Below are 13,783 nucleotides of genomic sequence, written 5' to 3'. Positions count from 1 at the left end.
GGGCAGGGGCGGCTCGCGGTTGGACTGGGCCGCATCCCTGTTCCTAGAGGCCAGATGGCTCCTGCCCACCCTGGGGACCCCGTGTGATAAGAGTGGGACTCGAGGGGGTGCTGGGAGGCCTTGGGGCTGGAGCAGCAAGGGGTCCTCTTGGCTTCCTGAATGCCAAGTTAAAGAGCTTCCTTTCCAGTTTTCCTAAACAGAGATAGATACCTGTCACTCCCCGCCAGCACGGGGGCGGGCGGCCCACAGGGGACTCAGAGACACCGCCACGTTCATTTCCAATCCCCTTCTTAGTGTTTGGATTTGTTTTTTAATTGCTGGGGCCGTGACATAGCGGAGGTGACATCAGGAGAAGAACCAGAGGGCACTGGGGCGAGAGGGGCGTCTTGGTCCAAGCAGCGGAGTGGCTGATTTTCAGGGTGGACCTTAAACACCTTCTGGGACTCGGGGCCCCCGGAACCTGCTTCCCGGCGCCTTCGGGGAGGGCCTCGCTGTGTGGAGCCCAAGTCCCTGTTGATGCACCTGCCGGCGAGGCGGGCGGCTGGCGGCCCAGGGACACGTCGAGCGCCCCGCACCCGCTCCCGCGGGGGCCCCGGTGCGCTGTACCTGCGAAGGTGATGTTGAACCCCTCGTAGGACATGGAGAAGTCGGACACGAAGCGGACCTGGGCGGTGAAGTTGCCGTAGAGCCCGGCGCTGATGGGGGCCGGCAGCCGTGAGCCCGTCAGCTGCCTCAGGGGCTGCGAGAAGCTGCCGTTCTCGGTGATGAGCAAGTAGTCGTGGCCACTCTCCAGATGGAAGGTGTGGAAGGTAAAGAACACACCTGCCAAGAGAGCGCAAGGCTGCAGGTGACGGACAGCTGGCCGCCGTCACCGCCGTCACCGCCACTGCAGGACGGGGTCTGCATGGACCGGCCCATCCGGGAGCCCAGCCCGATGGCGCCCGAATGATCCGGACACGCCGTGGGCCAGGGACGCCGCGTCACGGTTATCAGAGTTGAGACTTACAGCTGGGTCCGCAGAGAGGGACCGTTCATTCATTCATAGACTCATTCATTCCTCAACGAGTATTTGCATATTTGACAAGTGCGTCCCACAGGCGGGGACCCGGGGCCAGGGGGGCGGGGGAGGCCGATGGACACGACATCGAACTGCTATGGTTTGGAGCTACAGACGCTGCATCAAACGTAGTGCAGCATGTGCTGGGGGTGGAAAGCCAAGCGGTCGCCCAGGGCAGTGCCGCTCGCTAGTGAGTCACGCATGGTAGCTGCGTGTCACCGTGCCCTGGGTGTCGGCTGCCCCGCGGTTGGTGCCTCCGGCCAGAAGAGAAGATAGGAAAACCCAGGGAATCCCACCAATGACTCTATGCTCATCTCCATTATACAGCTGAGGAAACTGAGGCACAAACAGATAAAGTCACTTGTCCGGGGCTGCCCAGGCAGCAGGAGGCAGAGCTGGGGCTAGATCCACTCGCTATTCCCAGTCTACGGGCATCGCCGGCAGGCTCCCTAGGAACGCAGAACGTCAGTCTCCACCAGGGACCTTCCAGGGAGAGCCTGCATGCTAGCGACCCCGGGGAGCTCGGGAGGCACGGGACCCCGAGGAACACATCTCCACACAATTACTGATGGGTTCTTGCGGGATGATGCTTGGAGCCAAGCTCTCCCTGCTAAAATACACCCTAGATGTTTTCACAGTCTTGCCCGTCTGTGGATGGGAGCTGGAGACCCCGGGTACTTGGGGTGCTATGGGTGGGGGTAGGGGACACAGAGCCCCGTACGGGTGGTGCAACCAGGCAAGCGCTGGTAAATGCCCCGTGCCAGGCAACCGAGATGCATCCATTTATCTATTTCCTCGAAGAAATGGCTCCTAAGCACCTACTAAGCGACAGGCCTGGGCTCAGCACCAAGAAAGGTCTCCAGCGTAGTGGGGGAGACACGTCAACAGTGAGAGTCCAGAATGGGGACACAGAAGAAGAAGAGCGAGAGGGGTGGGAAGGCTTCACGGGGTCATAATCTTTGACATGAGGGGGGTGAGTATCTTGGGGGCACACAGGTACATGCGCCCATGTGTATCCTATCCTCCCACCACGTAAACACGTGTGCACACGAGAAACCGTCCTCAGGCCACAGAGCTGGGGAAAAGGCTCAGTGGAACGTACGTCCCTTCCCACTCGGCCGGACCTCAGGTTGGATGGAGGGCGGATCAGACGCGGGACGGGGAACTGGAGCTGATGAAGCACCACGCCCCACACCCCACAGTTCAGCGCCTCCGCTGGGGCGAACATCTGGCTGGCATCCTGAGGATGAGCAAACGACCGAGGTGGAGCCCCCTGAGTTTCCCAGCTGCGCTGATTGCCTGGGGCTCCTGTGGCCATTGTGACGCAGTGAAGACCTTGTCACAGAGACAGGCCCCACGTTGGAGTCTGAACCCAAATTTGGTGTGACAGGTGCACGCACGAACTCACACTTCACTGGAGTGACCACAACAAACAATCAGAGTCATTAGCCTAATGGATCTGTTAACCTGAGATCCTTCTACACGCACCCCTTAATTCGATTCATATGAATATTTCTTGAGTTCCTTGTGTGCCAGGCATAGAGCCAGGGCCTGGGGAAGTGGCTGGAAACCAAGCAGGCGTGTCTCTCAAGGAGCTCAGGGTCTGGGGGGAGACAGATAAGGGAAGTTCTGTAGAGTGGGGTAAGATATGGGCGCAGAAGGGCGCAGGATCGTGTGGGAGCCCACGGAGGGAAACACAACCCATACCCAGAGCTGGGGAGAAGGGGTCAGGAAGGCTCAGTGGAGGAAGTGAGCTCAGAAGATGAAGAGCCGGCCGTAGCGGAGTGATGGTGATGGCGCAAGGGGAGCAAATGTTCCAGAGAGAAGGCCGTCATCCCAATGCACGGAGCTCTGGAGGACAATGAAGGTCTGGGAAGTTCTAGGAACTGAAGGAGTCTCAACGTAGCTAGGACTCGGTGCTTACGGGGCCCAGGAGGAGGCTGAAAAAGGTGAGCAAGGGCTACGGGCTCACACCAGCGACTTTACAATTTTGAGCTCTACGCTAAGCATCTGGTGAAGCCTTTAAATGGTTCTGAGGACCATTTAGTGACCTGGTCATACCCCGGTGACCCTGTGCTGAGTCTCAGCCTGGGACACCTTCTATCCTGGCTAATTCTTGCTCGTCCCTGAAGCCTGGCCTGGTTTCAACTTCAGGACGCCCACTTGATGAAGCCCCAGGCTGGCTTCTGGAGGTGTGACACCTCTAACCGCTCCTGGCCGTGCTATGTCAGATGGTCTGTCCCTACCACTGGACCATGAACTTCCTGAGGGCAGGCAATGCCAGAGCCGCTGGCTCTACTGGGTTCTCCCAGCACCCAGCGTAAGCCCAAGCATAAAATAAGCATTTGCTAAATATCTGAATTGCATTGACTTCTAGGCAAAGACACACATAGAAAAAGGCATAAAGAAGCACACACCTGTATAATCACAGACGCCAGACAGAAAATTATGACTATAGGAGGCTGTTGGTCTAAGGATCCCGAGGAGGCTGCCTTTCTTTCCCTATTAGAGCACCTGGGGTTCCTGTGGTGGCCAACTCTGGCCCAGCCTTGGTGGAAAGAGCCCTGCAGGATGATCGAAGCCCTGACCCGATCCCGCCTCTCCTTGGGAATGACACCCTGCGAGGGGTGGGGAAGGCGACAGCCAGGCCTCACCCAGACTGCCTGGAGAGTCTTATCTCCCTGCCATCCTAATCCCAGTTAGGCCAGGCCTATTAAAGGCAAAAGTGAAAGCACTGAAGTACAGGTAGGGAGTCTTTAAGTGGCTTTTTTTTTTTTGAAATTTCTTTTTTTATACAAATAGTATAGTTTACATGTAATATATGTTGATTGCTCAAAATTAGAAAAAAGTGAGAGGATGAAAATAAGAGAGTAGTACCACTAACATCTTGGGGCATATCTTTTCAGACAGTTTTCTTTTTTTTTTTTAAGGTTTTATTTATTTATTCATGAGAGAGGCAGAGACATATGCGGAGGGAAAAGCAGGCTCCATGCAGGTGCCCGATGTGGGACTTGATCCCAGGTCTCCAGGATCACGTCCTGGGCTAAAGGTGGCACTAAACCACTGAGACACCCGGGCTGCCCCAGTTTTCTTCTTTTTTTTTTTTTGCCCAGTTTTCTACACACATATCCTTGTTTATTTTTTTATTAACTGAATATGTTCTTTTGGCAAACATCTCTTTTGACCTAACAACATATTATAACTATCCCTGTAGGTCTTTATTATTTTTTAAAAAAATTTTTAAAATATTTCATTTATTTATTTTAGAGAGAGAGAAAGAAAGAGAGAGCGAGAGAGAAGGTGGAGCTTGATCCCATGAGCCTGAGATCATGACCTGAGCCAGAATCAAGAGTCGAAAGTTTAACCGACTGAGCCACCTAGGCGCCCCTAGCCCTGTAGGTTTTTAAATATTCCCTCATATTATGCCTTTTAGTAGCTGCACAGTATTGCATTATATACAGGTATATGTTTATTCAACATTTCCTTACTTTTTTTTAAAAAAGATTTTATTTATTTATTCATGAGAGACACAGAGAGAGAGAGAGGCAGAGAGACACAGGCAGAGGGAGAAGCAGGCTCCCTGCAGGGAGCCCGATGCGGGACTTGATCCCGGGTCTCCAGGATCAGGCCCTGGGCCAAAGGGGGTGCTAAACCACTGAGCCACCCATGGATCCCCTCAACATTTCCTTATTGATGGACATTTGAGTAGCTAACTAATCCTCCAATACATAAAGTGTTTCAGGAAGTGTCATTGCAGCTGCATCTTGATGTACAATAGTATTTTTTTTTCCAGGTAAATTCTAAGGAGTGGAATTGCTGGTCCATGTATATTTTGAAGGCTTCTGATTCACACCATGGAATCATCATCTAGGGAGTCTCAGCTATTTCACACAATGTCAGCACTGAAGAAGAGAGCTTGTGTCCGCACACTGTCTCCCACTGTTAGGATTTTCTCTGCTGACTTGGAAGAAGAAATGGTTATTTCATTACTGGTTGAGTTTTCATTTCTTTAATTATGAGTGGGGTCAGTGTCCTTTCATTTCTATTTCTTCTATTATGAAGGGTTTATAGCTTTGCTCATTTCATAGGCCTGGAGACCAGGTGTATTTTTCTTAACAATTTTTATAATTAATTAATTAATTAATTTATTAATTTTATTTTTTTATTATTTTTTTTCTTAACAATTTTTAGGAGCTCCTCATGCATCAGGTTGGTAATCTTTTTTTTTAAAATAGATTTTATTTATTCATTAGGGACACAGAGAGAGAGAGAGGCAGAGACACAGGCAGAGGGAGAAGCAGGCTCCATGCAGGGAGCCTGATGTGGGACTCGATCCCAGGACTCCAAGATCACGCCCTGGGCCAGAGGCAGGCGCTAAACCGCTGAGCCACCCAGGGATCCCCCAGGTTGGTAATCTTGAGTTGATTATATATGTTGAAAATAATTTTGTTCACTTACTATCTGAATTTGTTATGGCTTTTTTTTTTTTACATAAACCCATCCCAAGTTTTATTTAATCAAATCTTACAGTCTTTGCTTTTATGGACTCTGCTTTTAGTATAACTTGTTATAGTATATCCCCACCTGAGGTTAGATTTTCATGTTTTTCTTTTTTTTTTTCATGTTTTTCTATACTGAAATTTATGTAGTTGAATGTATGAGGTCTGTTTGGTTCCTTTTCCTTCTTTCCCAAGTGTTTAAGCCTACTGTTTTGAAACAATTTATTAAATAATCCATTCTCTCTTCAGTGGAGTGGAAATGACACTTTAATTATATACTATAAACCGTCTCTCTCCTCTCTCTCCACACACACATACGCATGAGTGTGCGTGTGCACAAACTCCACACACACACACACACACACACACACACACACACGTGCAGAGGACTCTACTTCTGGACCATTATATGCCTGCACTGGTTTGCGTGTCCAACACTCACACCACATTGTTAGAATTATTTTAGCCAATAACATTTTACAATCTGGAAGAGTTACTCTTCCTTTATAATGTTTTCTTGGCTTTTCTACATGTTAATTCTCCTAGATCAGAGGTACTTATTCAAGGCCATGCATCAGGTTTACTAGCAAAGTGTTCTGAACTCAAGGATGCTTGTTTTCCACCTCCGGCGTAGAGAACCGAAAGCTCTACAGTGCAATCTAAGCACTAATGTATTTGCTAAAGTGCAGAGGGGTTAAGAACCACGACCCTGGATGAGCTTCAGAATAAGCTTCCGAGGATAGAAGCCATACGTGCCCGGTTACCATGTATTCCCGGCCCACGTCGGTAGCATTATTCAATCAATGTTTGTCAAATCAAAGACTGTATTGCTTACTGTTTATTTCTAACCAGCACCCGTACTTTGAACTCGGACCTCCAAAGTCCATTCATGGTAGTGGAGTTGAGATAACCTGGTGAGGAATATGAGGATATGAGATATGAGATATGAGGATATGAGATAACCTGGTGAGGAATATGAGGAATATGTCATCTGAGGAAGAGTTGAACTATGTAAGAAGAGGATCATGGGTCCAGGGTCTGAAGGGTGAACGTGAAGGAAGAGGGCAGATGGATCCTATGTTCCTCCAGGACACAGAACAAGGGGAAAAGCCTCAGGAACACCTAATAGGCTATTAGGATGGGTCAGATCTATCAAAAAAATGACAGCAGGTGCCCATTTGCTAAGCGGGTTGGCCACCTTCCCACTGCTGGGGGTGTTTAGATGTGGTGCCATCTTGTGGGGAGCAATTAGGGAAGAACCCTACATTATGTAGGGTTAGACAGCTGCTAACCTCCATGATCTCTTCTAGCATGGACATTTTAGAGTCTTAAAAATAGTCATTGAACAAATTCTGTGATGCAAAGAGATGGGAAGCTTCTAGGAGTTTTCCTGTTGATGAAAAAATGCAGACCAAGCCCTGAGGTCCCTACGTAGGGAGACACCCCCCCCCCAACGAGGTCACTTTGGCCTGAGGAACGTGGCACCCTGCCCACATTACATCCCAACACTTTCTACAGGCCTAACCACTCACCCTTGCCATGGGATGTTTCAATAATCCAGGTGCAGTTCAAATTGTTGGGGTAGAAGTCAGGGAACCCTGGTGACAAGATGGTCCCACTGGAACCTTGGATGAAGCCACCACAGAGTGCTGTGGGAGTAAAGAAGGTGGTGAAAGGCTGCAGTGGCCCAGGGAGGCCCCCCTCCCTCCCCTGCACCCCTGTCCCCAACCAACCAATCCTCCTGGGAGCCTGGGAGCCTGGGAACCATCTCCTCTCAGCCCTCAACCCCCGCTGATGGGTGGGAGAGGCTGTGCGCCTTCCAGCTCCTGATTTCTCACAGCAAGAAAGGAATCCGCAACCTCAACACCCCTTGTGGGATGTGTCTCACCTTCACAGCTGGGCAGGGCCCGGCTCCACTGAAAGTTAGGCTCACACTCCAGGGGTTCCCCATCGCTTAGTGTGTAGCCCGAGTCACAGCTGAAGGTCACCAGAGCGCCCACGTAGAAGTCATTCCCATGGCGCTGCCCGTTTACAGGGATCCCTGGATCCAGACAGTGGTCTGACTGCAGAGTGATAGCTGGAAAAGAGAGCCCAGAGCTGGAACAGACAGCTAGCTGTCGCCGCAGGGGGACCCCAGCGGTCACAGAGGCGGGGAGGGGGAACCTGGGTGACAGACAGCTGGCCGTCATTCACCCCCACGTCACGTGCGGCTGTCGTTATCTGCTGCAAGGGTATCTGAGGACTTATCTGCCGACAGACAAGCGATTCCCTTCTTTGTTCATCCATCCATTCATTCAATTAACACACGTTGAGCGTCCACTATGGTTCAGACGGCACGCCACGTCTTAGGGACCCAAGTCTTAGGTCTTGGGACAGCAGGACCAGGTCTTAGGGACCCATTTTCTTAGGGATGCCAGGTCTTAGGGACCCATTTTCTTAGGGACGCCAGGTCTTAGGGACCCATTGTCTTAGGGACGCCAGGTCTTAGGGACCCATTGTCTTAGGGATACCAGGTCTTAGGGACCCATTTTTTCTTAGGGACGCCAGGTCTTAGGGACCCATTTTTTTTAGGGACGCCAGGTCTTAGGGACCCATTTTCTTAGGGACCCATTTTCTTAGGAACACCAGGTCTTAGGGACCCATTGTCTTAGGGACGCCAGGTCTTAGGGACCCATTTTTTTTAGGGACGCCAGGTCTTAGGGACCTATTTTCTTAGGGACCCATTTTCTTAGGAACACCAGGTCTTAGGGACCCATTTTCTTAGGGATGCCAGGTCTTAGGGACCCATTTTCTTAGGGATGCCAGGTTTTAGGGACCCATTTTTTTTAGGGATGCCAGGTCTTAGGGACCCATTGTCTTAGGGACGCCAGGTCTTAGGGACCCATTTTCTGACCCATGAGTCAGAAAATGAGGCTGTCCTCAGGGTGCTGTCAACCGTAACGTTCTGTACCGGTCTACCAGGGGTGGAGGCGACGGGCATCTCGTTCCATGGAGGCACGAGAGATGGATGCAAAAGCTGGTGAGGGAGGGCGAAGCAGGCAGGAGATGCCATCACATTTCAACCTCACCTCCCTCAAATGCTCTGTCCCCAAGGAGCTGGGCACGTGGCAGCCAATGGCCCCACAGGTGGAGCGGCTCTGCAGTGGCAGGTCACCAGCTTCATTTCCAAATGCTCCCCTCGGAGATCCTGACAGACGCGGAGGGTAAGGGAGGCCCCCCAGGAGTGCGGGGGCCGAGTCAGGGGCCCCCTGCTGGAACGGTCCCGGGTCCCTGCACCACCCCGCCCACCTAGGCGTCTGCCTCCTGCCAACACTCACTCTCGTAGCGGAGCTGGAAGCCGATATCTGAGTGGCTCTTGTCGGTCGAGAAGAGGAGGTAGAGGTAGTTGCTGGTGCTGATGAGGAACTGGGGGACCTGGGTCCCGTGGTACACCCCGAATCAAGGGTGCTGAGTACGTCCGTCCGTCTCGAACTTCCAGAGTATCGTAGTTGACCTCAGTCTTAAACCTGCCAAAGATGGGAAACGCAGACTTATTAATTTGCAAGTGACCAAAGGTCCTGCCTGACCCAGGGCTTCGGAATAACCCGATTTGGGCGGGTCGGGACATTTTTAATACAATTTGCACGCATGTGCCAGCGAGAGGGAAGGGCCTCCTGCGCCGCGCTCGGCAGCCTGCCTCCTCCGTGGCTGGGCTCCCCCTCGGGCCCCCTTGCAGCCTGGGCCATGACCCACCTTAAGACTCCGAGGCACAAGGACGACAGCCTCACAGGGGTCAGAATGTTCTAGAGCAGGATGCATTGAGCTGCAGCCCAGAGCCAACGCTGTCCTATAGCCTGTTTCTGTATATGGCCTACGAGCTAAGAATGGAGTCTAACGCTGACAAAGGCGTGTGTTTTTAAAAAGCAAAAATGTGCGACCGATAACCGCAGCGGGACCCCCAGCCACATAATATCCACTATCGGGCTCTCACGGAAAAGCTGGGGCAGTGCTGCTCCAGGCCCTGGGTGCTCGTGTTCCATATGGGTGGCGACCGTCCCCAAGGTGGGGGGCACCTCCGGGGTGGGAGGGGGAAGTGGATTTGGGTCTGACTTCCCACACCGCACTTTTCAGAGCTACGCTCCTCAGAGGCCAATGCCTGCTTCCGCCTCTGACGTGGCCTACCTGCCCACCGTCCATTGTTGGGGCCGAGGGGACAGAGGGCTCTGGCATCTGCAGGGCTTCCCGATGTCCTGCTCACTCCCCCGGCCCTAAAGGGCACAAGACCCCACTACGGGGTGGAGTCGACGCCACGGGCAAAGCCCGTGTGGCCCGTCTGCACCCAGGGCCGCCGGCTCCAGCGTTGCCAACACCCAGCACCGGTGCTGGCCCTGCCCCTCAGTCCTGGGTTCCCCCCCGCTGCACCACCCCTAAGGAGCCCCCACCCCCGGTCCCTGCAGGTTCCAGGCACCTGTCGAAGGTGATCTTGATGGGGTAGCCCGGCTGGGCTTCGATCACCCAGGCGCAGCTGAGGGCATCCTTGTAGAAGCCGGGCCAGCCTGGAGACAGGATGGTGCCGCTGGGCGAAGTCAGGTGACCACCGCAGGGAGCTGGGGACAGAAGGGACAGTAGCAGCTTTCTTGGGGGGACCAGTGAACAAACAAATAAAAAAAAAACCCTCTGTAAGATGTGTCTGCCTGTTTTCATTTCTATGGAAAATCACGCAAACTGTATAAACCGTGAGTTCTGGGTATTGGGACCTTCACAGACATGCCCTGTTACATCACTTGGACTTTTATTAAAAGCCACAGGGGAGCAATAAAAATAATCCTTTAAACAAAGCCCTCTGCCATTCTGAAGGCCTGAAGGACGGCTAGTAGGTCGCACCGGTTTTGCCTTCACTCCTCGCTCAACGTAGCATCAAGGTCTGGCGGCCAAAGCAGGGCCCCGTCCTCACCCCTGGGCCCCGGGCAGTAGGCGGACCCCAGCTCAGCCTGAGCCGCCTTGAGCTCCATGAGGCCAGGACCGAACTTGTGCTCTCGGTCCCGGCGGCCCAGGGCCGGGCACACAGGCACGCGGCTGTGCAGCAGTGAGCGTCAGTGCCTGGACGCACACGGGGATGCACGGAAGGGCCAACGAGTACGGTCGTGGCAGGTGACTGTACCAGACGCTGCATGGGGTAGATCCCGTCCTCAGGCCCTCGGCCTCTGTGTGCCCACCCTGCAGCTCCCCGGTGCCCCTGCGGCCCAACCCTCGGCCCTGGTGCACCTCCCCCTTGCAGCTGGTTGGGGTCCCCTCCCGCCCCTACTCATGTTTGCCTGGCCACGTGACCACCTTGACCGGAGAGCTGAGCATGCAAGTGGCCGGCGTCCTGCTCCCGGGGCAGCGCCAGGAGCTTTCCTGCCCCCGCAGTCCCGAGAGCCAGCGCTGGGACCTGATGACCCGAGCTCAATGGCGCGCAGTCTCAGCTCCTGCTTATAAGCCACGGAGACGCGGGGCTTGTTCACCAATGGCTCTAAGCTGCCGGCTGATGAGGAGGACGTCATAGCTGGGGCAACAGTCACCGCCACCACCGGCCCTCGGGCTCACAGGGACACTCATGCCCACTCTTCACCACCCGGACCCTGCCGGCGGGAGGGGGCTATGATTCGGCCCGTTTTACAGCCGAGACTGGTTTATGGAGGCAAAGCAGCTGGCCCCGTGCTGGCGGGTGGCACAGGACTTGGCCGAGAGACATGCCGTGAATCCGGAGCAGGTGCCAGTTTTGAGGATCCCGTGTGTCCCTCAGAATCCCCTACTGTGGGGCGAGCAGGTGCCAGACAAGCCCCGAACAGGACAGGTGGGCATCGGGAGCCACCCAGCGCTCCCGCCTCTGCACCGTCTCGGCCGTTTCTCTGGGTGATAAGTCTCACGAAACACGGTCCAGGACACCGCACCTTCCCTCCGTCGATTCTGCGGAATTCTTGGTAAGATTGAAAGGAATTAACGTTCTTTAAGAAAAATAATTGAGATGGAGACAGGCCATGGGAGGGGAGGGTGGAAGGAGACAGAGAGGATCCCGGAGTGAGGCCCGACGCTGGGCTCGAGCTCCTGACCCGGAGCCGAAACCCAGAGCCAGCTGCTCGCCTGACTGAGTCACCCGGCGGGCGACTGCGCAGCACCCCGCAGGATCTCACAGGTCCTCATGTGACGAAGAACAGTGACACCGGCGGACGTGGCGGGAGCTCCTGCCCGTGACGCACGGTGCTGCTCGGTGGGCATCAGCGCATTTAATAGCGCACGACCTTTGTGCGGCTTCATGCCCACTTGACGCATGAGGAAACGGAGGCCGAACAGGCCGAGAGACTAGACGGGGAGCCAATGAGGCGACAGCGGAGACCGCAAGGCCCCTGCCGCCAAGTCCCCGCGCGGCCTGGATGGGTGTGGCCGCCGCGACTGGCGGGAACGGCTCCCGGGACTGTCAGTCTACGCACGTCAGGCTCCAACGAGGACTGTCTTTGTGCAACTGCAGCCCTAGGAGGCGGATGCCTTGGCTGTCCTCGTTCGACGGTGGCGACTACCGCCCCGTCCTCATAGGCTGAGGCACGGAGGAACAGAGGGATGACGTCAGCACTCACATCAAACGCTGGCGGAGAACGTGGCACGGGGGTGTCGCCACTTCCTGGGTAACCCCAGCTCTCGGGACCCAGTGGTGCATCGCACGGGACCGGCTGGTGCATTTGGCTTTTTCTCTGATGCACGCGTGAGCCGTGGAGGCGCGTGGTGGGGACGGGGGGCAGGGGCCACTGTTCGGCCCCGGGTCCTCCTGCGGTAGAAGCAGGGGCTATCTCCGGGCCTCGGATCAGGCATCCAGCCACCCGGGCGGTGCACCGGGAGCTCCTTGCTTCCTTGCTGACCTTCCGGAGAGCCGTCGATCGCACGGTCCTCCCCGGCCGGGCCGCCCTCCGTTCAGAGCTTGGGTACCACCAAGGTGTGGGTACGACCCCGTCGGGGAGCCGGATCTGCTGTGCTGTTGTGCTGCTTCGCAGCTTGTCTCTGCGGCTCCCGGGCTGCTGGACCTCTCCATGCGACCGGGCCCTCACACCCTCTGGCTTATCCTCACGCACCAGGGAGAAAACCCCCCGGGGCAGGGAGGGCACCTCCGGGCTCCTGTAACATCCAAAAAGAGGCCCCGCCTCGTTCTCAGAAAACATACGTACTAAAACAACAAGAAAACACCTTCGTCCATCACTCGGGCAGAACCTAAATTCGGTGACACCGGAGGCGCGGGGAGAGCAGGTGTCCAGTGCTTTGCCATGGGAAGCACAGACGGCATGACGCCTGCAAAGGGAACTCTGGAAACGGACGGCACCATTCCCGCGCACTCACCCTGACCCGGTGACTCCGCTTCTAGAACTCTCCCGAGGATATTCTTGCTGGGTTAGGAAGGGACATACATATACGTAAACGCACGGGGCGGTACAAAGCAGCATGATCTACAGGAGCGAAACGATGGGAGGAGCCCACCTGGGCAGCCACGGGGAGCTGTGCGAAGGAACCGTAGTCATCAACGGGATGGACAAGAGGCTACAAGCACGAATGACATACGTTCTGTATGAAGCCAGGGAGTGGTCCCTGGAATATACTAGTAAGTGAATAAAAAGCGATGTAAAGAGGTAAAAAAATGGGCAGCCCTGGTGGTGCAGCGGTTTAGCAGCACCTTCAGCCCAGGGCATGACCCCGGGGTCCCGGGATCAAGTTCCGCATCGGGCTCCCTGCATGGGGCCTGCTTCTCCCTCTGCCTGGGTCTCTGCCTCTCTCTCTCTCTTATGAATAAATAAATAAATCTTTAAAAAAAAAGAGGTAAGAAAATAATCGCACGATTCCAATCATCGAACAGAGTGGCGGGAGAACACACACACACACGCGGACTCCCCTTAGCGACTGGTTGGAAGCCCGCAACTCCAGATCATCTGCGGAAAGACGGAGGGAACAGGGCGGAGAGGAAACGGGGCCAAAGCCAGACTGCCGCACACGTATCTCCCTCTGGAGGCTCATGTCTGGGACTCCGTAAATATTTTTTCACTACTGAAAAGGGAGGCTTGAATCTGATGAGCCATTTTGCCAAAACTCTCAAGCAGGGTGTGAAGTCCGTGAATAAGGTCCGGGACCGGTAGGGGGGCATGACCACTCATGAAGGAACTTGTGGAAGAGGCCTCGGAGCACCGCCGTCCCCAGGAGCGTCCAGGAGGAGGAGCAGTCGGAAGGAAAG

The 13,783-nt window shown here is 54.6% G+C and overlaps 1 protein-coding gene across 1 annotated transcript in view; it reads right to left on the bottom strand.

The window, feature by feature from the left end:
- Positions 1-13,783, bottom strand: part of CSMD2 (CUB and Sushi multiple domains 2) — a 437,017-nt gene that overhangs the window by 167,817 nt on the left and 255,417 nt on the right. The window contains 6 exon segments of the mRNA XM_055341473.1: positions 607-822; positions 7,089-7,205; positions 7,445-7,633; positions 8,874-8,991; positions 8,993-9,062; positions 10,004-10,142. Of these exon segments, the coding sequence (XP_055197448.1) occupies positions 607-822; positions 7,089-7,205; positions 7,445-7,633; positions 8,874-8,991; positions 8,993-9,062; positions 10,004-10,142 (849 nt within the window).

Source organism: Nyctereutes procyonoides, unplaced genomic scaffold (genome assembly GCF_905146905.1).
Source record: "Nyctereutes procyonoides isolate TBG_1078 unplaced genomic scaffold, NYPRO_anot_genome, whole genome shotgun sequence".
NCBI lineage: Eukaryota > Metazoa > Chordata > Mammalia > Carnivora > Canidae > Nyctereutes > Nyctereutes procyonoides.
Note: the sequence above shows the minus strand (reverse complement) of the source record. Positions and strands in the feature narration are given on the sequence as shown.